The sequence below is a fragment of the Balaenoptera physalus genome (assembly GCF_965194825.1).
Source record: "Balaenoptera physalus genome assembly, chromosome: 3".
NCBI classification, from domain to species: Eukaryota; Metazoa; Chordata; class Mammalia; order Artiodactyla; family Balaenopteridae; genus Balaenoptera; species Balaenoptera physalus.
The window spans coordinates 120,445,354-120,468,512 of NC_138890.1; the positions used below are offsets into that span (position 1 = coordinate 120,445,354).

Genomic DNA, 23,159 nt, shown 5'->3' on the forward strand with positions numbered 1-23,159 from the left:
TATAAGACAACTTTCAGAGCTTAGGTTCTAAGACTCAGGGATTCCAACAGAAACTTAGTAGGAATTCAGAAATCTACTTAATTTACCATATTGCAGGGGGAAGGGACTGCATGTTTGTGACTCCTCCATCCACTGGTACCACCACCTGTACGTTGGAAAGCACACTTGGTGCCACCATAGCTTCTGGGTTGTACTTATAATCCACTCTAAGATCTGTGGTGCCAGCACTACATTTCCAATATGTTGCAAGATTTAGAGGAGTGGACTGAATACCATTTGATGATACCTTTAAAGAGAGAAAAAAACAAACAATTGCCTTTGACCTAAAAAAGTAAACAAGTCATGTTAATGACATACACTTGAACACAAGAGCTCACACACTCAAAAATAACGAGGGAGTTGTCTGTTGCTAGGCGGAGTGAAGCAGGCTCATCTCAAAGGCCTAAGTGTGGACCTGGGACTTTTTACATCAAAATTTCTGTGGTGCTTGTTTAAAATGCACATTCCACTGGCTCCAAATGCAGAAAACCTGGAGGCACTGGTGGTACAGGGGTTAGCATAGCTGCCTTCCAAATGAAGATCTGATTCAACTGCTTAGGTACAGGGCACAGAAATCAGCGTGTTACGTGATTCTTATTTATGCATGTCATGTTTGAGAACCTCTCAACATTCAACATAGAGTTCTAAGATTCTTTATAAGAACTGAGATTTAAAACAGCTAGAAAAACTGGATCGCCACGCAGTTTTGCAAGCCTGGAGTTAGAATACTTCCAACTTGAAATGTTTAATTTTAATCACACGAACCACAGTAAATGGTGCAATTCCTTCCAATTCTTCAGTTCCTTGCTCAAATGACTTACTCCTTTTCAACGAGATCTACTCTGATCATCCTGTTTAAATTTACATTGGAAACTGTATTTTCACTCTTCCTTACCTTACCCTACAGACCTTCCTTTCTCCATAGCACAACATACATTATTTACTTACTATGTTTACTATTTCTCTATGCTACTCACAGCAATTAGCAAGCACTGAATAATAAATATTTGCTGAATGAATGATAAATAAATACTTGGAATAAACTTTAAGCCAACGTTAAGTGGCAGCACTTTTTTATTCTTCAAAGTATTTACTAGAAACATAAGCCATTTTAATACAATTACCCTATTAAAAATTCAAATAAGACATAAATATATGAAACAGGAAATTTATCTCTTGGCATTCTTATTCCCCACTGTTTTGTTTTGTTTTTTTTAATTTTTAAATTTTTATTTATGTTTTTATACAGCAGGTTCTTATTAGTCATCAATTTTACACACATCAGTGTAAACATGTCAATCCCAATCTCCCAATTCATCACACCACCACCCCCACCACTGCTTTCCCACCTTGGTGTCCATACATTTGTTCTCTACATCTGTGACTCAATTTCTGCCTGCAAACCGGTTCATCTGTACCATTTTTCTAGCTTCCACATATATGCATTAATATACGATATTTATATTTTTTCTCTCTCTGACTTACTTCACTCTGTATTAGTCTCTAGATCCATCCATGTCTCTACAGATGACCCAATTTCGTTCCTTTTTATGGCTGAGTAATATTCCATTGTATATATGTACCACGACTTCTTTATCCATTTGTCTGTCGATGGGCATTTGGGTTGCTTCCATGACCTGGCTATTGTAAACAGTGCTGCAATGAACACTGGGGTGCATGTGTCTTTTTGAATTATGGTTTTCTCTGGGTATATGCCCAGTAGTGGGATTGCTGGGTCATATGGTAATTCTATTTTTAGTTTTTTAGGGAACCTTAAAAGGAACCTCCTTTAGTTTTTTAAGGAACCTCCATAGTGGCTGTATCAGTTTACATTCCCACCAACAGTGCAAGAGGGTTCCCTTTTCTCCACACCCTCTCCAGCATTGGTTGTTTGTAGATTTTCTGATGATGCCCATTCTAACTGGTGTGAGGTGATACCTCATTGTAGTTTTGATTTGCATTTCTCTAATAATTAGTGATGTTGAGTAGCTTTTCATGTGTTTCTTGGCCATCTGTATGTCTTCTTTGGAGAAATGTCTATTTAGGTCTTCTGCCCATTTTCGGATTGTGTTGTTTGTCTTTTTAATATTGAGCTACATGAGCTGTTTATATATTTTGGAGATTAATCCTTTGTCCGTTGATTCGTTTGCACATATTCTCTCCCATTTTGAGGGTTGTCTTTTCGTCTTGTTTATGGTTTCCTTTGCTGTGCAAAAGCTTTTAAGTTTCATTAGGTCCCATTTGTTTAGTTTTGTTTTTATTTCCATTACTCTAGGAGGTGGATCAAAAAAGATCTTGCTGTGATTTATGTCAGAGAGTGTTCTTCCTGTGTTTTCCTCTAAGAGTTTTATAGTGTCCAGTCTTACATTTAGGTCTCGAATCCATTCTGAGTTTATTTTTGTGTATGGTGCTAGTCTTACTCCCCACTGTTAACATCATGGTACATGTACTTCCAAACTTTCTAGGGATGCAAACATAGATCTGTCTCATTCTTTCAAATGGCCACAGTAATTAATTTAATCAATATCTTCCTCTGTGGATGTGTACTTAGGTGGTTTCCAAGCAATGCTGCAGTGAATATCCTTTCTACCTTCCCCCCACCACCCCCACCCTTCAATTTGTGTGATTTCCAAAGAACAGATTTCTGGAACTGGAATTGTTGAGTTAAAGGTTACATATACTCAATGACCTAACAGAGTTACCTTCTAAGAGGTTCTATTAATTTGTACTCCTATCAACAAGTGGTCACACCTCTCCTAATAGAGCAGTCTTTTTCATTTTTGTCAATCTAATGAGGACTAAAACTGGTATCTCATTGTTGTCTTAACATTCATTGTTCTGATTACTACTGACATGGAGCATCTTTCGGTAAGTTAGCTGAGTTATTCATCTTTTATTTCTAATTTATAAGGGCTCTTTGGAGTAAACCTTTTGGTCTATCTTACAATATTACACATGCTTTTCCCTCAGATTAAATACTGATTCTGTTTAAGGGTTTGTGTGTTTTAACCAAACATCTTATAAACACACATATTTCTTTCTTTTTGTCTCAAGTATCTCATTCTCTTATTGCATGACTTCTGGGTTTTGTATTGTATTCAGAAAGGTCTTCCACACTTCAAGATTAAAATATGTAATAAACATTTATAACGCATACACAACACACATGCATACATACCCAGATATACATATATTCATCCATGCTTTATTTTCATATCTTTATGGCTTCATTTATTATTATTAAACCTTTGATACATGCAGGTTTTATTTTGGTTAAAGGTATGAGCTAGGGATTCAGCTGAATTTTTTTCCCCAAATCTCCAGCCTGCTGCCCCAGTATCATTTACTGAAAAATTAATCATTTCCACATTGTCTTGAAATGCTACTTTGTCATAGAAAGAATTTTCCGTTTATTCTTAGATCTATTTCTGGATATTCTAATCTGTTTCATTCATCTGGCCATCTATTGTTGTGCCAGTTCCAAACTATTTTAAATACTGTTGGCTTACAAAGTTTTCCCATTGAAACTAAAACATTACTCCACATTACTGTTTAAAACTTTTCTTAACTTAATTTTCCGGGCTTTATTCCTCTGAGAACTTGAAAATACCGTCAAGTCTCCAGACACAAATATATAAACACCTCCACTGAGTTTCTGATCAGGATCACATTAAATTTATTAGCTAATTTAGAAACAGCTAAGCTTTCTACAATATGAGTCTTCCTTTAAATAAAGTATACCATTCTAACTATATTCAAAGCAGCAGAGATGGTGTTTCATAATTAGTTTAAAAAATTTTTTTGTGTGTTCACTGTAGCTACAGGAAAGGATGCTGTAACAGATCTTTTAAAAAAAGTTTTTTTAATTGAAGTATAATTGACATGTAACATTATATTAGTTTCAGGTGTACAGTGTAGTAATTTGATATTTATATACATTGTGAAATGATCACCACAGCAAGTCTAGTTACCCTCTGTCACCGTACATACAAAGTATTTTTTTCCTGTGGTGAGAACTTTTAAAATATACTCTTAGCAACTTTGAAATATGCAATACAGTATTATTAACTTTGGATACCATGCTGTACATTACGTCCCCATCACTTATTTATTTTATAACCAGAAGTCTGTAACTTTTGACCCCCTTCAGCCATTTCACCCACCCCTAACCCCCTGCGCCTCTAGCAACCACCAATCTGTTCTCTGTATCTATGAACTTGGTCTGGTTTGTTTGTTTTTTAGATTCCACACATAAGTGAGATCAAACCATCTCTGTCTTCCCTTTCTGACTCATTTCACTTAGCATAATGCCCTCAAGGTCCATCCATGTGGTTGCAAACGGCAAGGTTTCATTCTTTTTTAATGGCTGAATAGTATTCCATTGTGTATATACAGCAAATCTTCTTTATCCATTCATTTATTGATGAACACTTGGGTTTTCCCATATCTTGGCTACTGTAAATAACACTGCAATGAACATTGGGGTTCAAAAATCTTTTCAAATTAGTATTTTCATTTTCCTCAGATAAATACCCAGAAGTGGAATTGCTGGATCATATTGTAGTTCTATTTTTAATTTTTTGAGGAACCTCCAAACTGTCTTCCATAGTGGCTACATCAATTTACATTCCCACCAACAGTGCACAAAGGCTCCCTTTTCTCTACATTCTTGTCTTTTTGATGACAGCCATTTTCACAGGTGTGAGATGACAGCTTATTGTGGTTTTGATTTGCACTTCCTGATCATCAGTGATGCTGAGCAACTTTTCACGTATCTTTTGGCCATCTGTATGTCTTCTTTGGAAAAATGTCTATTCAGATCCTCTGTCCACTTTTAAAATCAGATTGTTTGTTTTGCTATTGAGTTGTATGTTCTTTATATATTTTGGATATTAACCCCTTATCAGATATATTGTTTGCAAATAATCTTCTCCCATTCAGTACATTGCCTTTCCGTTTTGTTGATGATGTTCTTCGCTGTGCAGCTTTTTAGTTTAATGTAGTCCTGCTTGTTTAATTTTGCTTTTGTTGCCTCTGCTTCTGAAGTCAAATCCAGAAAATGATCACCAAGGCTGATGTTAAGAAGCTTACCACCTATGTTTTCTTCTATGAGTTTCAGGGTTTCAGGTCTTGCATTCAAGTCTTTAATCCACTTTGAGTCAATTTTTGTGTATGGTATAAGACAGTAGTCTAGTTTCATTCTTTTGCATGTGGCTAATTTAGTTTTCCCAATACTATTTTTTTTTAACATCTTCCCAATACTATTTATTGAAGAGACTGTCCTTTCCCCAATGTTTATTTATTCTTGGCTCCTTTTGTCATAAATTAATTGAGCATGTATGTGTGGGTTCATTTCTGAACTCTCTATTCTGTTCCATTGAGCTATCTGTCTATTTTTTTGCCAATACCATGTTTTGATTACTATACCTATGTCATATGGTTTGAAATCAGGGAGCGTGATGCCTCTAGCTTTTTGTTCTTTCTCAAGATTGCTTTGGCTATTTCGGGTCCTTCGTGATTCCATACAAATTTTAGGATAGTTTATTCTATTTCTGTGAAAAATTGCCAGTGGAATTTTAACAGTTATTGCATTAAACCTGTGATTGCTTTGGGTAGTATGGATATCTTAACAATTTTAATTCTATCGATGAGCATGGAGTATCTTTTCATTTAGTTTTGTCTTTAATTTCTTTCATCACTGTCTTATAGTTTTCAGTGTACAGGTCTTTCACCTCTGTGGTTGAATTTATTCCTAAGTATTTTATACTTTTTGATGCAATTGTAAATGGGATTATTTTCTTAATTTCCTCTGCTAGTTCATTATTAGTGTATAGAAACACAACAGATTTTTATATATTTTGAGTTTTGCAAAATTACTGAATTCATTTATTATTCAGTTTATTCATTTATTATTCAGTATTCTAAGTTTTTTTTCTTATGGAGTCTAAAGGTTTTCTACATATAATATGTCAGCTGCAAAGAGTGACAATTTTACTTCTTCCTTTCTAATTTGGATGCCTTTTCTTTTTCTTGCCTAATTTATCTGGCTAGAACTTTAATACTATGTTGAATAAAAGTGGTGAGAGTAGGCATCCTTGTCTTGTTCCTGATCTTAGAAGAAAAGCTTTCAGATTTTCACCACTGAGCATATTAGCTATAGGCTTGTCATATATGGCATTTATTATGTTGAGGTATGTTCCCCCTATACCCACTGTGTTGGGAGTTTTTATCATAAATGGATGTTACATTTTGTCAAATGCTTTTTCCGTAATCCACTGAGATGATCATGATTTTCATGTTCATTTGTTAATGTGGTGTACCACGTTGCTTGATTTCTGGATGTCAAACCATCCTTGCATCCCTGGAATAAATCCCACTTGATCATGGTGTATGACCCTTTTAATGTATTGTTGCAGTTGGTTCGCTAATATTTTGTTGAGGATTTCTGCATCTATGTTCATGAGGGATATCAGCCCATAATTTTTTCTTGTAGTGTCCTTGTCTGGTTTTGGTATCAGGGTAATGCTGGCCTCATAAAATGAGTTTGGAAGTGTTCCCTCCTTTTCTATTTTTTGGGAAGAGTTTGAGAAGAACTGCTGTAATTCTTTTAATGTCTGGTAGACTTTGGTAGTGAAACCGTTTGATCCCAGACTTTTGTTTGTTGGAAGGTTTCTGATTATGGATTCATATCTCCTTACTAGTAATCTATTCATATTTTCTACTTCTTCATGATTCAGTGTTGGAAAGCTGGCTGTATGTCCCTAGAAATGTATACATTTCTTGTAGGTTGCTGGCAATGCGTTGGCATATAATTGTTCATGGTAGTATCTTATGAGTCTCTATTTCAGTGGTATTAGTTGTAACAGCTCCTCCTTCATTTCTGATTTGAGCCCTCCTTTTTTCTTGGTGAGTCTAGATAAAGGTCTGTCAATTTTGTTTATCTTTTCAAAGAACCAGCTCTTAGTTTCATTGATCTTTTTAGTCTCTAATTATTTCTGCTCTGATCTTTGTTATTACCTTCCTTCAACTAACTTTGGGCTCCGTTTGCTCTTCTTTTTCTAGTTACTTGAAGTGTAAAGTTAAGTTGTTTGAGATTATTCTTGTTTCTTGAGGTAGGCATGTATCACTATGAACTTCCCTCTTAGAAACTCTTCTGCTGCATCCCATGAATTTTTGGTATGTTGTATTTCCATTTTCATTTGTTTCAAAGTATTTTTTGATTTCTCCTTTGATTTCTTCATTGACCCGTTGGTTACTCAGTAGCATATTGTTTAATCTATCCATATTTGTGATTTTTCCAGTCTTCTTCTTGTAACTGATTTCTAGGTTCATACCACTGTGGTCCTAAAAGAGATGCTTGATTTGACTCCAATGTTAAATTTATTATGACTTGTTTTTTCACCTAATATATGGTCCTGGCGAATGTTCCATATGCAGTTGAGAAGAATGTGCACTCTGCTGCTTTTGGATGGAATGTTTTCTGTATATCTGTTAAGTCCATCTGGTCTAACATGTCATATAAGGCTGATGTTTCCTTACTGATTTCTGTCGGAATAACTTATCTATTAATAAAAGTGGGTATTAAAGTCCCCTACTATTACTGTATTGCTGTCTATTTCTCCCTTTAGGTCTGTTAATATTTGCTCTATATATTTAGGTGCTCCTATGTTGGGTGCATAATTATTAACAAATGTTAAACATCTTCTTGTTGGATTGACACCTTCATCAATTTGTAATGCCCTTCTTTGTCTCTTATTACAGTCTCTGTTTTAGTCTATGTTTTTCTGATATAAGTATAGCTACCCAAGCTTTCTTTTGGTTTCTGTTTGCATGGAACATCTTTTTCCATCCCTTCAACTTTCATTCTGTGTGTGTCCTTACATCTGAAGGAAGCATCTTATAGGCAGCATATAAATAGGTCTTATTTTTTTAATCCATTCAGCCACTCTATGTCTTTTGATTGGAGAATTTAGTCCATTTACAATTAAAATAATTATTGACAGGTATGTATTCACTGCACATTGTTAATTATTTTCTGGCTGTTCTGTTCTCTTACTCTCTTTCTTTGTGGTTTGATGACTTTCTTTAGTGGAATGGTTAATTTCTTTCTCATTATCTTTTGTGTATCTTCTATAGGTTTTTGCTTGGTTGTTACCATGAGGCTTACATGTAACAACCTACATAACAGTCCATTTTAAGCTGCAAACAACTTAAGTTTGAATGCATTCTAAAGGTCTACAGTTTTACCCCCCCTCTATTTTCTGTTTTTGATGTCACATTTTACATCTTTTTATCTTGTGTATCCCTTCACTAATTATTGGAGTTATTTTTACTACTTTTGTCTTTTATCCTTTTACTATTTTCACTCTATGTGATTAATCCACTACCTCTACTATATTATATTTACCTTTACCAGTGAGATGTATACTTTCATACTTTTGTTATTAATTAGCGCCCTTTTCAGCAAAGAAGTCCCTTTAACATTTCTTGTAAGGCTGGTTTATTGGTGATGAACTCCTTTAGGTTTTGCTTGCCTGGGAAACTCCGTATCTTTCCTCCAATTCTGAGCAATAACTCTGCCAGGTGGAGTATTCTTGGTTAGAAGTTTACTTTGAATATATCCCTTCTGGCTTGCAAAGTTTCTGCTGAAAAGTCTGCTGATGGTCTTATGACAGCTCCCTTGGTTTTTCTCTTGCTGCTTTTAATATTCTTTTTTCAAACTTTTGACATTTTAATTATAATGTGTCTTGGTGTGGGTCTCTCTGGGCTTCCTGGATCTGAATGTCTGTTTCCTTTCCCAGGTTAGGGAAGTTCTCAGCCATTATTTCTTCAAGTAAGTTTTCAGTCCCTTTATCTCTATTCTCCTTCTGGGACCGTTATAACGTATATGTTAGTTTGCTTGATGTTGTCCCATAAGTCCTGTAAGCTATCTCCACTTTTTAAAATTCTTTTTTCTTTTTGCTGTTCTGATTAGGTGAGTTCCAATGCCCTGTCTTTGAGTTCACTGATCCTTTCTTTGCTTCATCTAGTCTGCTGTTGAACCCCTCCAGTATCTATTTCAGATCAGTTATTGTATTCTTCAGCCCAGTGACTTCTATTTGTTACTTTCTTACGTTTTCTATTTCTTTGTTGAAGTTCTCACTGTGTTTATCCATTCTTCTCCCAAGTGAGGTGAGCATTTTATGACCATTACTTACAACTCTTTATAAGGTAAATTACTTCTGTTTCATTAAGGTGTTTTTCTAAGGTTTTATCTTGTTCTTTCTTTTAGAATATATTCCTGTTTCCTCATTTTACTTGATTTTCTGTGCTTCTTTGTATTAGATGAAATAGCCACCCCTTCCAGTCTTGAAAGAGTAACCTTGTGTAGGAGATGAACCTTATTGTTCAACCTCACCTTAGCTCTTGGTTGCCTCTCAAACCTCTGTGATTGTCCAAGCAGCCTATTTTATATTTAATAGCTCCTAATTGTCAAGGGTGTGCCAAGACCTGTCAGTGTTTCAAAGCAGGAAATCTGCCAGCACATTGATTCAGACTGACTAGGAAGCTAGATGCTCAGGCAGCAGCTTTTAAAGTATGCAAATACATATAGTCCTGTGGGATTGAATACAAATGTAAGCCCTGCTGGCCACCAGATCAGGTGATCTGGAGGTGTCCCCTGGGTGACAGTCATAAAAATCAGGGCTCTAGACGAGTCTATAAGTTCCTTTCTGGGAGATACTGGTGAGCTGTAGCAAGGCAGAGGGAAAGTGAATTGACTGCATTCCTCCAGCCTACGTTCCCTAACAGCGTATCTGTAGACCCCTAGATGTGTGTCAGACCTGAAGCCTGCCCCTTAGGCTGCTGCTCCAGGCCAAGCAAATGGGTCTCTTTCACAGAAACACTACGGCTGTTTTTCAGTCTGCTTTCTGTGCATCGCCCTGGGGGCAGTAGCCTGCCAAACCTGTCTCACTGATTGTTATTGTCCTGTGCGACCCAGAAATGCAAGCTCCCCTGGCCTCCAGAGCCAGGAGATCAAGGGTGTCCCCTGGGCTGCAGCTGCAAAAACTGGGGCACCAGACATCTATAAAAACTCCCCTCTTGAAGATACTGGTGTCACAGAAGAGAGTGCAAAGATGACACCCACTGAGGAAGGAGGAAAGAGGTCTTGAATAAAAAGCCAGCTTTAGCATGAGAGGGAGAGCCCACTGGTTGGAGTGTAAAGATGGCACCCACCAAGAGAAAAAGTCTATAGTAAAAAAATAAAAAATAAAAAATAAAGTGGTGCCTGTTGGCTTTAGCAAAGTAGACGGAGTAAGTAAAAGAGGTGCCCTCCAGCACCTCATTCCCTGGAGAGTATCTCAACACGCCCTGGCCCCTCAAGTCGATGCTTTAAGATCAGCAAATGAATCTCTTTCACATATAGTCTGTGCGCTTCTCAAATGGCCACTTGCATGCTGCGACCTAGGGTGCTTGAGTCTGCATGCAAGCTCTTTAAAGCCATTTCTCAGACCCCTACAGCCCTTTGGTTCCTGTGAATACGAGCTCCACTGGTTTTCAAAGCCAGATGTTTTAGGGACTCGTCTATCAAGTGCAGGTCTCAAAAGCTGGGCTGTCTATGTGGGTTACAAACTCTTTGTTCCTCAGGGAGAAGCTCCAGATTTGTGAGTTCCATCCAGATGGTGGGTTGCCATGATGGGGTTGAGGCTTACAGTGAGACTGTGCCTCAGCCTCTCCTACTCGCCTCAGTGTGGCCCTTTTCTCATTTGCTGATATGAAGGAGCTGTTTAGCTATCTTTCAGAGGGAACTGTTCCACATGTAGCTGTATATACACCATGTTGGTGTATCCATGGGAGAAGGTGAGTTCAGGATCTTCCTATACCATCTTGGACTACCTCTCCAGCTCTAAATTAGTTTTTTTATTGTGAATATCTTTCTCCATTAGTTTTCCTAACTAGTTGTTTTGAAAGCCATTAATTTTTGTATTAGTTTTTTAAATGACCACTTTGCTAAATTCTCCTGCATCAGTTTTTCAGTTGATTCTCTTGAGTTTTCCAGAAATATATCACCTGTAATTAATACTATTTTTATATCTTCCTTTCCAATATTTATCACCACTTATTTTATTCTAACTATACTAACACATCCAGAAAAATCTTATACACTAACAGGAATAATGGGTGTCTTTGCCATTCCTGACTTTCAATGTTTTAGGTATTTCATTATTAAGACTGATATGCTGGTCTTTTCAGGTGAAGGACATTCATATATTTATATTTACTCAGTATTTTAATTGGTAATAGATGGTGAATTTGATCAAATTGGCCAAAATCTCCATAGGCTTATTAACAGACTTTTTGATTTTGAAACATCCTTGCATTGCTCGAATGAACTTCATTTGGCCATGACATATTATTCATTTAATGATATGCAAGATTCTGTTTGTTAATATTTTAATTAAGGATTTTTATAATATGACACTCACCTGATACTTTAATACATCTACATTATAATAAGAAGCAGCTGGATTTTGCTCTGATAGCTTCTTGAGGTAGATAGTAAGAGCTTGCATGTTCATCCAAAAATCTTTTGTGTTAGAATCACATTGTGATGGATCACTGTATGTATAAGAAATATTTTCATTATTATTTCATAGTTATTTATTCATCTTTATCGTCTGCCTCTCTGTAGTAATTTGTTGACCTGGCAAAGACTAGTAGAAATGAACCAAAAGATGGGATGAGGGAAAACTAAACTTAGGGGATAAAGAATGGAACATAGCAGAAAGTTGCCTAAAAGATGAGAAGATGTACAGTAGAGAAGGATTTAACAATGACTAATACCACCACCAGCACAAACAAAACAAAGACAGCAGAATCCTATTTAATCATAATAAATAATTTTGATATTGTCTTCAAATTGAATTCCTGTTGCTTTGAAGAAGAAAGAAAATATTTCTTAAAAAGAAATTTCACCTTCAAAACAAAAGTACACAAACCTGGGGATTTCCCTGGTGGTCCAGTGGTTAAGACTCTGAACTTCCACCACAGGGGGCACAGGTTCGATCCCTAATCAGGGAACCTACGATTCCACATTGCCACACAGTGTGGCCAAAAAATTTTAAAAAAACTGAAAAGTACACAAACCTGAACACAAGTTGTGCATTTGGAAGAATTTGTTCTAGTCTGTTGATATTTTTCACCCTGAAGCAGAGCACAGCTGGGGATGGATTACTAGTGAAGACTTTAATAACTCCGCTTGGAAATGATATTGTCATGTCACCAGTGATCTTCACAATACACCTGAAAGTAGGCATTTTGAAAAATTTAAATAGTTTAAATAAGGCATTTTAACCTCCATTTAAAGCATATTTAGTTTTAAAAGGGCTTTATTTATATATATAACCTTTTATCATAATTACCATGAATTATTTTTTCAATTATAAAAAGTGATTCTATGTGAAATGATATATTCATCTAACACCAGTATTTCCTAGAATTAAATTCCAAACACAAATGGAAGCACACTGATAATACCCCTTTCACTTGTTTGCCAAAACCATCCCTGGCTGTCTCATAAGGACATTGTTTCCCTGGTAACACTATCCCCAGCTGTAGCTATTTTTCCTCCAAACCCCACAAAGCACTGGGCCTGACGGTGGCAGTGGTAGATGTCCTCCTTGCTTCTCATTGCCTCTTACAACTCTATATTCCTTCTTCCTTCTGAAAAACCACCAGCTTCATTTGAAACTCACACCATCAGATTATACTACTCGCTATCCCAACCCTCCAAGTCATCTTCAACATTCCCTTTCATTTTCTGAAAATTATAGCTCCTGGCCCACTGTCAGTCTGTCTCTGCACAACTACTCCTATCATAAATTTTTAGTGATTTCAATATCCACACAGATAATCCTTTCAACACCTTGGTCACCTAGTTCTTCAGCCCCTTACCTTCAATGATCCTGCCTTCCAGCCTACCTCGGCCATACTTCAGCCCCTCCATCATCTCAGTCTGATTCCCCACTCATCGGATAGTCTCTTCCTACTTCTCCAACTCATTCTGTCTAATACTGCATCTCCAATCTCATCAAAAACCTCCATAATCCATTGTTCCTACCACCTTTTTCATTAATCTTCACTCTTCCTTCATATCCTCCTTTCCCCCTATCTTGGGACTTCATGGTCCATCAATATACATACTCCTTTGCATAAACCCTCCCCTTGGTTCTCTCTCATTTGACTATGCTTGTTTGGCAAAACACAGTCTTAGCTAAATCCAGCTCCTCACCTACATCTATGTGGCCGAACATGACTAGAGAAAAACGTATAATGATATAGACAAAACTCTCAGTTGGGTCCCCTTAGTATAACCTGGAAATTCTACTACATTCCCTAGCTCTTTTCATACCTTCTCCTTTCTCCTCTAACTCTAACCTGCAAAATTCCCTCCCCCACCTGCAGTCAACGACTTTCCTTTAAATTTTACGGATGAAATAAAATCAGAAAAGAACTTCCTCATACTCTCACTACTAAAATCCTAATCTCCCTGACTCTAAAGGCATGCATACCTTCTGCGTTCCCTCCTGTTTCAACAGATAATCAGTCTATGCACCTAAGGTTAATTGTACTGAAGCACATCTCCTCTTACATACTGAAGGACTTCACTCATGCAATTGCCCCCTTTCCTGCAGATTCAATTTTTTCCATAAATATTGGATTTTTCCCATTAGCATACTGAAATGTATATCATCTTTAAAAAACCCCAAAACTAAAATTAATAAAGGCCTCCTCTGATTCTCCCATCTCTCTCCTGCTACCACCCTGTTTCTCTGCTTCTACTCAGAGCAAAATATCCTAAAAGAATTGCCTAACATTTGCTCTCTCCAAATACAGTTGTCTGTATTTGCATCAGCTCCTGCTCCTGAGCTCCCTCGAAGCAGTCTACTAGAGCTGCTCTTGTGAAGGTCATTAATGACCTTCATGTTGTTAATGATCAATTTTTCTTGACCTGACGATAGCATCAGATACAGCTTCACACCTTCTTTCATGAAAGGGTTTATTCACTTAGTTTCTGGGACTCTGCTCTACTGGTTCTCTTCTCACCTCTCTTGTTGCTTGCTGTCCCAAACTCCATTGCTGGATGATTCTCATCCTCCTGTTTTTAAACACTGAAGGGGGCCAGGACTTAAGTTCTCATCAGATCTCTTCTCTACACCCTAATGCCCCAGGCTTTAAGTATCACGTACAAATTAATGACTACCAAATATTTTAGCCTGGACTCCAGAATCATGTATTCAACTATCATCAACTCAACATCCCCACTAAATTGTCTTAATAAGTACTTCAAATTTAACAATCTACTCCCTCAACAAATCTTGACAACTCTGTTTTCAAAATACATTCAGAATCTCATTACTACTCACAATCTCTTCTGCTAATACCCTTATACAAGTCACCATCATCTCTCACCTGGACTTCAGTGGTTAACCCTTTCTCTCTGCATCTACTCTGGCTTCTTCTAGTTTATTCTCCATATAGCAGGCAGAGTGCTACTTCAAAAACATAAGTAACCTCATCACTCCTCTACTCAAAAGCCTCTACTTGCTTCCCACCTCACCCATAATAAATTCCAAACTCCTTATCATGGTCTACAATGCCCAGCCTGATCTGTTCCCTCTGTGGACTTATCTTTGACTACTTTCTTCCTTGTTTACTCCTACTCAGTGACATGGTTCTCTTTGCTGTTTCTTGACTATGCCAAGCATACTTCTACCTCAGTCCCTTACACTTACTGGAATGCTCTTCACTCACCTATCTGCATGGCTTGCTCCTCCCTCAATGTCTTTCAAAAACAACCTCAAAAAGGTTTTCACTGATCATTCTATCTAAAATAGTAGCCCTCTGTTGTAACTGTCTATCCCCTTACCCTGGTTTATTTTTCTTCATAGCATATATCAATACCTCTCCTTTTCCTAAGTAACATTATTAACTCATCAAACATTTGAGTGCTTACTAGGTGTAAGACTGTTGTATGTGCTGAAGGTACTTTAGTGAACAAAAGTTCTTCTCTACAGAGCTTGCATTATCTCAAGTGAAAACTAAGAAACTTTCACAACAATGCAAGCTAATAACAGTCTTACACATATTAAGGACTCAAATATTTAATGAATGAATAATGTTATACATGAAAAATAAGGGTGGGGTGGTGGTGGTGGGATGAATTGGGAGATTGGGATTGACATGTATACACTAATATGTATAAGATAGATAACTAATAAGAACCTGCTGTATGAAAAAATAAAATAAAATTCAAAAAAAAAAGAAAGAAAAATAAGGGTGGTCATTCACCCAAAGATCATTTTCTTAATAGAAGGAGGTTAAACCAATCCTTCAAGAGTCTCCTGTAATAGACATGCACTCTAGGTCTCTCTTGCAAACATCACACTTTCACCAAAGATATACACTAGGCCAAGATTCAGAGTTCTATCCCCATCTACGTCAGCTGCCACAATCCTGTTCTACGGACATGTCAAACAACAGATGTGTCATAGTGGTCATAAAGCCTGGGCAAAAACGTACATAAACTTAGAAAAAAGCCATCACTACTGATTATAGTGACTTCTTAAATTTGAAAGACAATCTCTAAATGACTATAATTGATAGCAAAAAGCAGGTAAACAAGTAACAGAAAACTCTAACTAATAGAGAATCAAAATATAACTCTTAAAATTTACCATCAAGCCCCCTGCCCCTGAAACACACACACACGTATACACGTATCTTTTAAAAACTAACTTGGTGGGATCTGCCCCTTTAAAGTAGGCATTAACAGATTCTGTAAGGGCGACTGCCACAGGTAAGGTGTCCTGATTTCCAAGGCTGACAGGACTGGGACCTCGTGACACACCTAGAATAAACACAATTCATTTGTTAAATCCTGTAGAAAGATATTTATTAAATACCAAGACAGAGTAGAGTCAAAACATTAGCTTGTCACAAGTGACTCTATTACTGGTTTCAAAGATGCCCCAAGTATAAATCTGGTTAAAAAATGGAGCATAAAACAAGTTGGACAAATTAAAAAAAAAAATCAGGAAAATATGTCACAGTGACTTCAATTTTAAATAGAATGACAAAGAAGGGTTGGGTTAAGGAATGTCAGAAGGAAAAAGCCCTTCACCTGAAGAGCTAAAATTACTAAAATATGGCTTCAAAACCATTCAGATACTAAATTCTTTCAGGTTCTACCAATTCACATATGTAAGGTCATTAAACTGGATTTTTCTATTTAAGGTATTTCTATACATTAGCTATTTCTAAATGAGCAGTGTAATGTAATCATGCACTGCTCATTATTACTGTAATTCTCCTTTACCTCTTCTTTGTCTTATGCTGTATTATATTCCCATATTACCTTTCCTCGATAAATATGACTAATAACATCATTTTGAGGTAACATTCCTGACATAAAGTTAACTCAGTAAGATACCTTTAGAGTCAAATCATAGAAAGAGCAGTGTTTTAAAAGCATAATAAAATGTAAACAAATTTAATGTATATGTTCAGGTGTTTTTTAAAACCTAAAAGTATCTGGTTTATTTCATAACAGACAAATCCCTTAAAAGAGTGCACTGCCTTTTTTTTTTACAAATGTACTCTCTCCATTTATGCCTTACCATTATTGTTATCAATTGGAAAGTGGAGCATTTCATTTAATGAACAATATATGATGAAATTTTGTAAAAGTAAGTCAATAGGGTAGTTAATTATGATTATTCATTCTTATTTAAAGAAAAATGTTGACCTAGGTTATTCATTTATCTCTGAAATTTGAATGTTATGTTTTTTGTTACATAAATGTTACACAATGTTCATAGCCATCAGATATTTTTATTTCAGATGTGAGTTACTTTTGAGATACCTAGAGTATTATTAATTCTAACAAAAATCAGTACTAGCTTTCTTTGCCTCACAACTAAACCTGGGCTCCTACAAATAGTGAGAAAGAGCTTTTGTTACCTTTAGAGGCCAGGAAGATTCTGTAGTGTTCAAGATTTTGAAGAATTCTGATTTAGAAGGTTCTTCATAGTTTAAAAAAAAAATGACTCAGTGATTAAAAATACATGGAAACAGGAACTGCTGTTTCTAGGCCACTGGGAAAAGTAAACTCTCCCAAACAAGACAACTTAAAATTTCATATGAAACTAAACTCAATAATAAAATGTATTCACAAAATCACAACAGCTACTATCTACTAACCACCAATATATGCCAGACACTTTGCCAAAGAGGCATGAAAGAAATGGTACCGTTTTGAACCACAAGTAGTTTTTTCTGCAAAGCGGGAACATACTTTGTGGGTGATGGGCTGCAACGATGAAAGGACATGAAAATGTGTCCGGAGAAGTGTTTATAACCCAGATCAGGATATGGAAGACCTTTAATTTTATCCTATTGGCACTAAAAGCCACTGAAAATGTTTAAAAGAAACATGATTGTGTTTTTCATTTTGTAAGATCACTGAACACAGAGTGAATCCTGGATTGAAAAGAAAAATGACTTGGCAGGGATTCAAGTTTGGATCAGGTGAGAGATAATTAAATGAAAGCTAAGGGCTTGATCAAGAGGCAGTAGTTTCTAGGATACGTAATTACAACTATGCAAATACATGTTAGTGCAGTGGGAAAATTTCCCTGTAAATCTAAATTCGTTCAATTTTTTAAAAAATATATTCTAGGGCTTCCCGGGTGGCGCAGTGGTTGAGAGTCTGCCTGCCGGTGCAGGGGACGTGGGTTCGAGCCCTGGTCTGGGAGGATCCCACATGCTGCGGAGCAACTAGGCCCGTGAGCCACAATTACTGAGCCTGAGCGTCTGGAGTCTGTGCTCCGCAACAAGAGAGGCCGCGACAGTGAGAGGCCCGCACACCGCGATGAAGAGTGGCCCCCGCTTGCCACAACTAGAGAAAGCCCTCGCACAGAAACGAAGACCCAACGCAGCCATAAAAAAAAAAAAAAAAAAAAAAATATATATATATATATATAGATCTATATATATTCTATACTAGGGTCACTAGAAATTCAAGAAAGCATATTTTCAGAGAAAGATGAAGGCTATAATAATCTTTTATTAGAGAAAATTCTATGCTCTTAAATCTGAAGTTAATCTTTTCCCTTAGGTAACCTACACAAGTGGATATCTACACACAGTCATGGGTAACATTAATGTCTGCTACTACTTTGACATTAAAAATCAAAAAAGAAACCTACAAAGTTATTCTTTTCAAGTATCCAATTTGGGCATATAAAATGAGAATTCTTGAAATAGTTTCCCTGTAAATTGTTAAGCCTGTTACTGAAATATTGGCAAGAAGAAAAAAGTATTGGAGAGTTAGGGAAAAAACTCAAAATCCACTTAACATTTTGGCATATCCCCTTTTGTATATTCCATTTTTGTTTCCAAGATCATATTGTATATGCATCCTTCAAAAAAATGTTTGACACAGGAAATATGTGCTTAGGTCCCTAAAAAAGTCTAAATGTGTACTATATTATTCAGAATAACTCATTTTTTGGAAATAATAAATTCTTTGGATGTTCTTTATAAGGATAGTATGCATTCTAATTTTGGTTTAATTGTTGCATATTTACAATTGTGTATGTTTTGAAAATGCAGAGACATAAAGCTGAAATAAAGGGTACCTACCTTTGTAACAATCAGTGAATATTTTTGTGGAATTCCTTTCAGCTCAGGAGTAAAAAACTCACTCCCAACTATTTCCTACCTCTGTGCCTCTAACTTCAGCTCACTGTATGAATGGTTTTCATATGATAGCCTTTGCTTTGTGGTTTTTATATTATAGTTTCTCTTTTTTAACTGACATATTCTTTCTGGTTCTTTCCTAATCACTTTTTCTCTGCTTCTGATAGCTTAAGAAGTAAGATTTGTTGATATTTCTTAATGTTGAGGGAGAAGAGCAGGAGGGAGAAGGAAGATAATGCAAAAATAATGTATGTTTTTATAATTTATCCACTGCTATCAATGGATCCTGTATAGAAACTGCACATAATTAGTACAAAATTGAGATAGTTAAACCTTAGAGTTATTCTTGATTTCTGAGACACCATAAATTGCTGGAAAAGGAAAAATTAGATAACAGAGTATTTTTAGATACACTTTAGGGTCATTAGTTAACACATACATCTGCTTTCGATACAATACCTTGTGAAGTCTCACAGTGCTTTTCAATTTCAGAGAGTGTCCCAATCAAATTATCATCTTCTATCATATTTAAATAAAACAAAATATTGCAGGAAAAGAAAATACTTTCAAGAACAAGAAGAATCAAAAACTTAAATCTAAACAGGGAGCTGAATAAACATCACAAAAAAGAAAGAAATTTTTAGGAAGATTTAAAGAAACTTTGTCGTATAAAATCCACATTACATCACATCCTGCCTGCCTGTATCATCACTGTCACCTACTTGTGGTTCTCCTATTGCCAGCACTGGCCCAAACTACAAACAAATATGTACCAACTTAATCAAAATTAAAGTTTCCATCACAAATAGAAAACGGTCTGAATAATCTGGAGATAATGGGAAACAACTAAAGCAATTTTGGTTACCCAGACCTGCCTGATTTCTAACAGGACCCATCTATGTTCTTTATGATTAAAATACAGATTCTGTGGAAACAAAAGGTAACAAAACCACATATACAAACAAAATGTAAGAATAAGTTGCTTGTTACAGCAAACAAAAAGACTTATTGAAAATATTGTTTACGTAAAGTCAGAAGATGGGAAAAACAATATGTTCACAAAAGTATATAAAATAAGATGGTAACATCATGTTCAGACATTTAGAAATCAAATCATTTATCTCATTTTAGCCTATACCACTCATGCCATTTTTACAATGGCTACACACAGAAGACCCACTTCTTCTGCGTGAGTTTTGACAAATCAAATTAGGTATAATTAAATCAGCTTAATTAGGGCTGGGATTCTTAAATTCAACATGCATCAGAATTGCCTAGAAAGCCTGCTCAAAGACTGCTAGCCCCACTCCAGAGTTTCTGATTTAAAAGGTCTGCATTTCTAGTACGTTCCCAGGTGATACAGACAGATGCTGCAGGTCCCAGGACCACACTGCAAGCACAAAACCCCTTCCTTTCACTGAATCAGTTGTTTTTGAAACAAATTTTCTTAGGAATGTAAGTACCAATTCACAGTAGAAAGTACTGCATCGTATTCTGCCTTCAACTATTTATATTGGTCAGTAGTTTATAAATTTGATGCATTCTTAACAGTGCTAATAATGGTTAAAATTCTCTATTCAGAGAATATAAAATGTGAAAGAGAAAAGGAAAATGTGGCTTGTTTGATAATGCCAGGTGTGTTTCCAGAAAACCAAAATGTCTAATGCTTAATTCTTCACTACCCTCAGCCTGATTATATTTTGGATGTTAAATTTTGCATGTGATTTATGTTAATCACTTACCTACTGGAGTATTGGCAGCACTTAGTGACGCAGAAGATGAGATAGAGGAAGAACTTTCTGCCCGGGCTAACGGAGCAGCAGGAGGTGGGCTGGTATTGGAAGTTACAGGTGGGCTGAATGGCCTGGGCTTAAAAACAAAATGTCATTTACCAAAATGCTAAAACAATTCCCCAGTTATCAGAAAAGATTTTTAGGTATCAGGAACATTAATTTTAAAATACTACACCAAATTTATTGTGTTTCTTAAAACTCACAGAGATGCCTAGGTCAAATCATTTTCAAGAATATATTAAAAGCTGAAAAGGCTATTTTAAAATAATGCTGTCAAGACAATCTTTGTATTATAAAACTTTTTCTGTATTTCAAAAAGTATGCTTAAGATAGATTCTCAGAAGTTAAATTGTTAAACATTATGAAGGCTTTTCATACACAGTGCCAAACTGCTTCCCATTTGGGTAACTCACTTTACCCTACTGCCTATAAATATATAAGAGAATATTTCTCTGCACTCTTGCCTGCAATGAAGAGATGAGCCTTAGAAGAAGGAAAAATAATAAAATTTTAAAACTTTTAGCTAATTCTGTAGATAAAAATAAAATTGGCATTTCTCTTTTATGAGCTGTCTGTTAGCTTTGCCTGATTTAGTTTGGGAAGGTCTTAGTATTATCTGAGCTTTCACTAACCCTTTTCTTTATCTGATGCAAATATTTTCTTCCTAACTATTGCTTTACTTTTGGCATTTACAAATCTGTGCACATTTTCCTTATAATTCACTGTAATGCTTCCTCATTGAGAAAGTTTACCCCATTCAGAGGTTTGAGAAAATCTTAATTCTACTGTCTTCCCACTTTTCTGGTTAAAAATAAAAACAAATATGAAAAATATGATTCCAATTCATTTATCTTTTACTTTGGTGAATGGTTTTTTCCTTCCAAATTCCTAATTGTTCCAATAATACATTAGCAACACTTCCTGAGGTGTTTCATTTTTAAAATATGGAATATTGAGCTTAATTAAAGACAACCTTTTCCTGCTTATAAAAGTTATAATTAAATGCAATATTTATTTAGTGCCTATACTATGTGTCAGGTCATGGGTACTAGATACAAAGCAGTGAATTAGACACTGTTTCTGTCCCCAGCTATTTGAGGAACATGAAAAACAGAAGGCGAAAAACAACCAACAAAACCCTATAAGCATTCATACACTAAAATTATTCAACTCTACATCGCATGAATATAAATTTATAGATATACACTTTTATAAAAATTAGATTATACTGCCTAAAATATTTTACACTTAGTAAACCCTTGTGCCCCCAATTAATTATTTTTAAAGTATTAGTTCCAGAGAATGGCTTTTGGATGACTCATTATTATGGACAGCAGGTTGAAAAAACACAGCAAGGTGTAAAATGTGGCTGTGGAAATATACAGATGGAGGTGGTACAGGACATGAGGTGACAGGCATTATGTAAAGTGTTAAGGCATTAGCCAAGTATTAAGGATATGAAATTGGCTAAAGCATAGTCCAGTGAAGGAAGCACACACACAAAAAGTACAGTCATCCCTTATACTTTAAATCATCTCTAGATTACTTACAATACCTAATACAATGTAAATTCTATGTAAAAAGTTGTTCATGCAATGCAAATGCTATGTAAACAGTTGCTAGTGTGTGGCAAATTCAAGTTTTGCTCTTTGGAACTTTCTGGATGCCCCCCCCCCAATATTTTTAATCCGTGGATGAGGAACCCATAGATACGGAGAATTGACTGTGGGTCAACTTTATATACAATGTGATCTATGCACTAAAAGAAACATGAGCAAGTGTATGGGTATAAGGAAGAGAATGACAGAGAATGATTAAGTCCACTGTGGGGTGGAGGGGAGGAGTAACCATCAAAGAGGGCTTCACCTAGGTGGTGATATGTAGCAGGGTCTTAAAGACAGCAGTTTCCTACATAGAAAACTGAGGGGCATTTCAGACAAGAGGGAGCACAATAGAGACATGGATACATAAAAGAGCATGATGTGTTTGGGGAACAGTGGAAAGTTTCAAGTGGCTGGAACCTAGGTTGCAAGAGGAGAAAACTGGACAGCTAGTACGGTAATACAGGTTGTTGAGTCAACTTTATGAAGAGTCTTGTAGAGTCAGCTAAAGTATTCAACCATGTGGATTATGGGTGTACCATAGTAGATGTGTATCAGGGGAAAAAGATCAAGCTTGACATTTAGCAATTTAATTCTGGCAATTAAACTGGCAAGTCAAAGATGAAAGTAAACCAGAACAGACTGAAGGAAAGAAGACTGGTTTGGGAGAGCCTGACTCTGAATAGAACCCATATATTTTCTTTCATTATCTGACAACTTTCGAAGACCAATGCCTTTTTCTTTTTTTAAGCAATGTGTACTTTTACAAGTCAATTAAGTGATGTGAACTCCAGATTGCTTATGTATAAAATAAAGAAAGCTGGACTAGATGCCCACCAGGGCTCCCCTGGCAGTAAGTATACTTCCAGGTCTAAGAACAGGCCACCATTTTTTCCTTAATATTTGACTTTAAGCAAAATTATATGAAAATTGCTTCTTAATTATGAAACAATGGGTACGGAATTGTATTTTTATAATGTGCTAA

At 36.0% G+C, this 23,159-nt stretch overlaps 2 protein-coding genes across 9 annotated transcripts in view; one reads left to right on the plus strand and one right to left on the minus strand.

The window, feature by feature from the left end:
* LOC309658579 (uncharacterized protein) overlaps positions 1-20,516 on the plus strand; it is a 98,915-nt gene extending 78,399 nt beyond the window's left edge. For 3 of the 5 annotated variants that reach the window (XR_014262273.1, XR_014262274.1, XR_014262276.1), the window contains one exon: positions 17,538-20,516. Coding sequence is in view for 1 of the 5 variants with exons in the window: in XM_082457427.1 (XP_082313553.1) it covers positions 17,538-17,607; positions 17,759-17,784 (96 nt within the window). In the remaining 4 variants the exon portion in view is untranslated. The remainder of the gene's footprint in view (positions 1-17,537) is intronic. The other 2 variants (XM_082457427.1, XR_014262275.1) reach the window with 2 other exon arrangements.
* FCHO2 (FCH and mu domain containing endocytic adaptor 2) overlaps positions 1-23,159 on the minus strand; it is a 112,591-nt gene that overhangs the window by 7,167 nt on the left and 82,265 nt on the right. For all 4 annotated transcript variants that reach the window (XM_082457158.1, XM_082457160.1, XM_082457157.1 and 1 more), the window contains 5 exons: positions 20,523-20,649; positions 15,817-15,928; positions 12,166-12,321; positions 11,505-11,637; positions 87-286 (listed from right to left, as the gene is read on the minus strand). In XM_082457158.1, coding sequence (XP_082313284.1) covers positions 87-286; positions 11,505-11,637; positions 12,166-12,321; positions 15,817-15,928; positions 20,523-20,649 — 728 coding nt within the window. The remainder of the gene's footprint in view (positions 1-86; positions 287-11,504; positions 11,638-12,165; positions 12,322-15,816; positions 15,929-20,522; positions 20,650-23,159) is intronic.